Source organism: Austrofundulus limnaeus, unplaced genomic scaffold, assembly GCF_001266775.1.
Source record: "Austrofundulus limnaeus strain Quisiro unplaced genomic scaffold, Austrofundulus_limnaeus-1.0 Scaffold120, whole genome shotgun sequence".
In the NCBI taxonomy this organism is placed as follows: Eukaryota; Metazoa; Chordata; class Actinopteri; order Cyprinodontiformes; family Rivulidae; genus Austrofundulus; species Austrofundulus limnaeus.
In genome coordinates, this window is record NW_013952522.1 from 624093 (window position 1) to 630611 (window position 6519).

At 37.5% G+C, this 6519-nt stretch overlaps 1 protein-coding gene across 1 annotated transcript in view; it reads left to right on the forward strand.

Moving 5' to 3' along the window:
- Positions 1-555: 555 nt before the first annotated feature.
- The window catches only part of baiap2l1b (BAR/IMD domain containing adaptor protein 2 like 1b), a 40658-nt gene continuing 34694 nt past the window's right edge, over positions 556-6519 (forward strand). The window contains exons 1-3 of the mRNA XM_014014905.1: positions 556-900; positions 5033-5108; positions 5270-5356. Coding sequence (XP_013870359.1) covers positions 850-900; positions 5033-5108; positions 5270-5356 — 214 coding nt within the window. The 5' untranslated portion in view covers positions 556-849. The remainder of the gene's footprint in view (positions 901-5032; positions 5109-5269; positions 5357-6519) is intronic.

Genomic DNA, 6519 nt, shown 5'->3' on the forward strand with positions numbered 1-6519 from the left:
AAGTAATGTACAGCTTTAATTCACAGATTGTGCAACCCTTAGAAGTACTTCAACTTCAGTATTAAATTGCATGGATTATTTTAAAGTTTCTTCTCAAAAATTTCAAAATAAGGATTTAAATAGGTTTATTTGGTTGGTTGGGCAACTTAAATATCTGTGTTATGCATAAGAAACCTCCAGGGGGCGCTCCTGTTCCGCCTTAAATGTATTTTCCCACGTCTTTTTCCACCTGCTTGCATGGAAAACTCAAACCTAATAGAAATCCATTTAAAACAAATTACAGCAAACGCTTTGTCTGATGGAGCCGTGAACATTTGTAAAGCAGACACAAGCTCGTTAAATCCCAATTTAAAGGCACAAAAAGGGTGAAATGTTTTCTGTTTTAGATTAAAAAAAATAAAGTTATCAGCTCATTTTATTTTACCTTGACAGCTGTCTCCCTCTTTTGAATAACTTTATTAATTCGACCCCTCATGACAAAACAACCCATTAAACACCTCCAAGGGTTAAAACAGACTAATAATACCTCCCTCCACAGGTCTCCACCCCTTCAGAGAACTGAACTCACCACCTACAACAAGTTTGACAGCCCAGCCTTTCAGCGCCGAGCAGCAGCAGATATCTGGACTTTTCTATCAGTTTTTATTTTATTATATTCTTAATTTCCGTTTAATCTTCTAATGGTGGTATTATGCGCGCGACCCGCGTCTCGTGCTCGCAATGAGGGACTTTAAATGTCCGTAGGTTCTCTCGCTTGGATCAGCTTGTTTTGTAGTCGTTGCTCCTGTAAATTATACATAAAGAAAATCGTTTTATTTAGTTTTGTCGGGCGTCGAGAGGAAGGCGAACATGTCGAAAAGCGTGGAGGAGGTGAACAAGCTCACTGAAAGTACATACAAGGTAAGTTTTTATTATATTTCTTTTTTTATTATTATTTTAAGAAGGCTGTGAACACAACAGGTGCGAGCCGACCACGAACAGGACAGGTAGGGGCTGATGAGGGGGAGAAAATTCCTCCATACAGCCCATGTGGACAAACACTGACTTCAACAGGTGTTTTCATTTAGTCTAATTAATTTTCTGTTGTTTTGCTGTGGACTTGATGGAGATAATTGTGGACAGAAAGAAAATAATACCTTTTTTTTTTCTTTGCTTAACATGGCAGCTTTCAAAGATGATGATGATGATAAATGGGGTTTATTTAAGCAGCCAGGGCTAAATAATGAACTTGTTCTTGGTCGATTTAAGTGTTAAACACGCAGGAGCAGTTTTCCAACAGGTATTTCTGGAGTTCCCACAGGAGCTGGCTTCACTACTGGTTTGGAAGGAAATAGACCARTGCTGGATCTAGTATTTTTTCTGTGTAAGGGGCCACAATATTCATAGAAAGGCCCTAAGTGTTTGTTCAACATCCTTGCACACAAATCCCTTGTTTTAGTAAGGTGTATACATTTACACACATGTTCAAACACTTGGAAAGTAATGTGGTTTAAAAAAAAAAAGTTTGTACAGTAAATTCTCCTCACCGATTTTACATTCAATTTTACTGTAAATAAATTAAATACTCTCAAACACAGCATGTGAGAAACCAACTTTTTTTTTAAGAAAAGAAGACCTCTAAGCTTGATTCATGCTGGACTTTTCTGTTTGACTCAGTAGCGCTTCTAGTGTTTGGACATAGAACTGCATCCATCATCATCGCTCTCAGATAAAGGACAGATGAGTGACAGGACAGGAGCACTTCAGGGGTCAGTCAGATTTCAGCTGGGGCCAGTACCCCTGTGGCCCCACCCCTAGGGCCGCCCCTGAAATAGACTGAGCTTATTAGCATTATTTACCCTGGCTGAGAACTTGAAAATGTCTTAAATTTGTTAGTTTGTTTTTATTAATTGTGGCTTATTCTTTGCATGCTGTGATTTCACTGAATTAAAGCAGAGGGAACCCTGACCCACCAACTCCTCCTAATCCCATCAACACTCACAGCTTCTTAAACCCTGCATGGAAGCAGGAGGAGAATTTCTGTTTCTTTTTCTTTTTTTCTTTTTACAGGAGAGATTTAAGGCTTTTCTCACAAGCTTTGAGCTCTTTTTTTATTTGCTCGCCTCCTGTTAGATCAGCCCCCACAGCTCATTGGGAGTGTTGAAATGCAGGGAAAAAGACTCCAGGTTTAATAATTCAGTTGGCTGTGTGTTTTGTGTGGTAAGATTATACAGCAAGCTCCTCGGCAGCCGTCACCTCTTGCTCACAGCTATATAATAGTTACACAATGCTTGCAGTAGTGGATAGAAGTGGGAAGAGCATCATAAGTGATGGATAAAATGTTAGTGACAACTTCTGTTTCTGTGCTTGGATTTGTTGGTGATCGAAACTGAATGGCAGATTGAACGTGACACCAGCACCAGGGAGTCACTGCTGGAGGGATTTCTCACATTTATCATGACATGTCTGGAGTTTGAATGCTAAGTTTTGACTTTTAAGGCCTAAATCAGAAGTCAAGCCATAAAACCTCAGTTGAAGTCTACGTTATCACCACAGGGTTATCCAGATACAGCGGGTAAAATAAGTATTGAACACGTCACCATTTTTCTYAGTAAATATATTACTAGAGGTGCTAATGACATGAAATTTTCACCAGATGTTGGTAACAACCCAAGTGATCCATACATACAAAGAAATCAAACCATAAATGTCCAGAAATGAAGTTATTTGTAATAATGTGGAATGGCACAGGGAAAAAGTATTGAACACATGAAGAAAGGGAGGTGTAAAAAGGCATGGAAAGCCAAGACACCAGCTGAACTCTCTCAGTAATTAGAAAGCAAGCCTGCCCCTTGTCAGTGCAAATTAATATCAGCTGGTTCAGTCYCAAATGATGACCAGGTATCACACAAGAAACATTTGATGATGGGTAAAAGTAAAGAGCTCTCTCAAGACCTTCACAACCTTATTGTTGCAAAGCATAATGATGGCATCGGTTACAGAAGAATGTCTAAACTTCTGAAGGTTCCAGTGAGCACTGTTGGGGCCATAATTCAGAAGTGGAAAGAACATCATTTCACCATAAACCGACCACGACCAGGTGCTCCTCACAAGATTTCTGAYAGAGGAGTGAAAAGAATKATCAGRAGAGTTGTCCAAGAGCCAAGGACCACTTGTGGAGGGCTTCAGAAAGACCTGGAATTAGCAGGTACGATTGTTTCAAAGAAAATAATAAGTAATGCACTGAACCACCATGGCCTGTATGCACGCTCACCACTCAAGACTCCACTGCTGAAGAAACAGCATGTTGAAGCTCCTTTAAAGTTTGCTGCACAACATTTAAACAAGCCTGTGTAATACTGGGAGAATATARTCTGGTCAGATGAGACCAACATTGAACTGTTTGGATGCCAGAATACACATCATGTTTGGAGGTCAAATGGCACTGCACATCAGCCCAAAMACACCATACCAACAGTGAAGTTTGGAGGTGGGAACATCATGGTGCGGGGCTGTTTTTCAGCATATGGTACTGGCAAACTTCAAATAATTGAAGGAAGGATGAGTGGAAAAATGTACAGAGACATTCTTGATAAAAATCTGCTTCCATCTACCAGGATGATGAAGATGAAACGTGGCTGGACATTTCAGCAAGACAATGAGCCCAAACACAAAGCCAAGGAAACTCTCAGTTGGTTTCAGAGAAAGAAASTAAAGCTGCTGGAATGGCCCAGCCAATCACCTGACCTGAATCCAACAGAAACTATGGAAAGAACTAAAGATCAGAGTTCATAGAAGAGGTCCACGAAACCTTCAAGATTTGAAGACTGTTTGTGTGGAAGAATGGGCCAAAATCACACCTGAGCAATGCATGCCACTAGTTTCTCCATCCAGGAGGTGTCTTGAAGCTGTCATTGACAACAAAGGCTTTTGTACAAAGTATTAGATAAATTTCAGTAAGTGTGTTCAATACTTTTTCCCTGTGCCATTCCACATTATTACAAATAACTTCATTTCTGGACATTTATGGTTTGATTTCTTTGTATGTATGGATCACTTGGGTTGTTACCGACATCTGGTGAAAATTTCATGTCATTAACACCTCTAGTAATATATTTACTGAGAAAAATGGTGACGTGTTCAATACTTATTTTACCCGCTGTAAATAAGAGTTAAACTGGAGAATTTGCATTTCCTGTGAAAACTCTGTAAATGCTTAATGCTGAAAGACTTTTTTGCTGAAAGCTGCTGAAGAAGCCAAGGAAGTTAAATAGCAAAGCTGCAATGTGAGTTAAATTTGAACAGCTGATTGTTGCTGAGAGTAGGACAACAAAAGTGAAACATCAGTAGAAAGATGGCAAGAAGGGGTAAAACAATCTGAAGCAAGCAAAAGCATCTAAAATTAGCAAAAAGTTTGATGAAACAAGTTAAAAAGAAAAGTGTAATTTTTTCAAATGAGCAAAAAAATAAATAATAAAAAAACAAGAAATGCTTCCAATTTTTTTTGTAAAAAAAACTGCTGAAACTAGCCTAAATGGCTAAAACAAAGTAGCTGAAATTAGCATAAAGAAACAAAGAGAATGTTTGAGTTCAACAGTAAAAGGCTGAAATTGTCACTAAACAGTGAGTTTAGTGAACTTAAATTAGCTTAGCCTACAACAGAACCAAAATAAAAGGTACAAAGTGTGGTCAAGTTTCATGAACAGTTTGAAGGAGAGAAAAATGGCAGAAAAAGATATTTCGAAAAGTATCAGTTGCTGAAGTACCAAACGTCAATGTCCTGAAGGAGCTGAACATGATACATAAATTGAAATGGCACAAATTGCCGAATGATGTATGTGCCATAAAACAATCTCAATAGTGTGAGTGCTTCAGAAGCAGTCACACATGTAGACATGACATCATCCAGGTGTATGGAAAATCATAAACTAGTCTGTGTTGACCACTATTTCAACTTTAAGGTCCGTATTTGTCAGTATTGTTATGTGTGCAGGTAAGTTTGTATTCTTGTCTGATGATGGCTCTTTTCCCTCTTTTATCCCAAACCACCCAGAATGTAATGGAACAGTTCAACCCAGGACTGAGGAACCTGGTCAACCTGGGAAAGAGCTATGAGAAATCTGTTAGTGGTGAGTTTTCTGTTGCCACAACGATAAACATTTGCAGATTCACAAAATGGCTAAGCAGAGAGTTAAGGGTTAGAGGTTGGTGGATGTAATTTTTTTGTGTTTCTGTGGTCTTTACCCTTTAGACTACTTTCAGAAACAGTTCTTTCTTGTTATTTTCCCAGCAATGTCAATGGCAGGGAAGATGTATTTTGATGCACTGTCAAAGATCGGGGAGAATGCTGCAACGTCTCCGGTCTCCAAAGAGTTGGGTAAGTTTCCATTTATGTTGTTGTACTCCGTGAAGAAAACACTTTTTCTCTGAGATATTTTTACTTCATTCAGAAGTTTAAGAAATAATCCAAAGAGTGCAAAAGCAGCTTGGTTATCTGATGTTGTTTTAAAATCTTTTTGAAAACTGGGGGGCTTTGCTTCAGACAAAAAGCAACTATAAAGGCCACATACCTTCCTGTGCTGATGTTATTGATATTATGAGGTCATGTAACTCTACCTTTATGTTGGCTGTTGACCATCTTTTACTGAAAACAGTTCTGAAAACTTGAAGATGCAGAAYGTTTAAACACTAAACAAAAATATGTTTTCACTCAGTCTGAAAACTGATAAWAACACAATCCATTCCAACTATTTTACTTGTTGTTCTCTATTGAACGTTAATTGAATAGAAAGTATTTTCAAAGAAATTTACGTACTAAAACAATAAAGGTTGTCAACTAATTCTGACATTATTGACAAATAACAGATAAAATGGCATMCACATCAAGTTGTATGGATTTTCCCTCATTTTGCAGGTATACAGACGTATAGAGCAATCTCAYGGATTTTTTCATGTTACARTTTTTTTCAAAACTCRGTTTCAAATTTATTTAGCAGCCTGTAAAAAAAATTAATAACATTAGTACTTCCAACCCACCCGGCTGCTAGAAATAAGTTCTTCCATCCTTATTTTCTTCTGATTTTGCTGCGACAGTCCACCTGCACCCCCACGTTGTGATTAATATGGATTTTTTGCTAAAACTATGGATTTTTGAGACTCAGGTAAACATCCAAAGGGTTTGACATGTATGAAATAAAGTATGAAGTAATATTTGTGTTTCAGATTCTCCATTTCAATTTTCAAATGATAGAATATGAACTGCTAAGTCATTGGTTGCTCAAAAAACTGCTTGTGATTGCTTTTATACAAAATGGAAACTCAAAGTTACTTCCAATGGAAGGATTTTTTATTGCAGCAATAAGAAACATGTGAATTCTATAAAGATGCTTGAAAAGGTAGATAATTTATCAACAATATATTCTGAATTCATTGTGTTGATAAGAAGTTAGTCCAGGTAAAAAAAAAAATAACGTACATAATTTTACAAAAAAGTTTTATTGACAAAAACTATTTTGGAAAACAATTCGAAACCTTAAAATC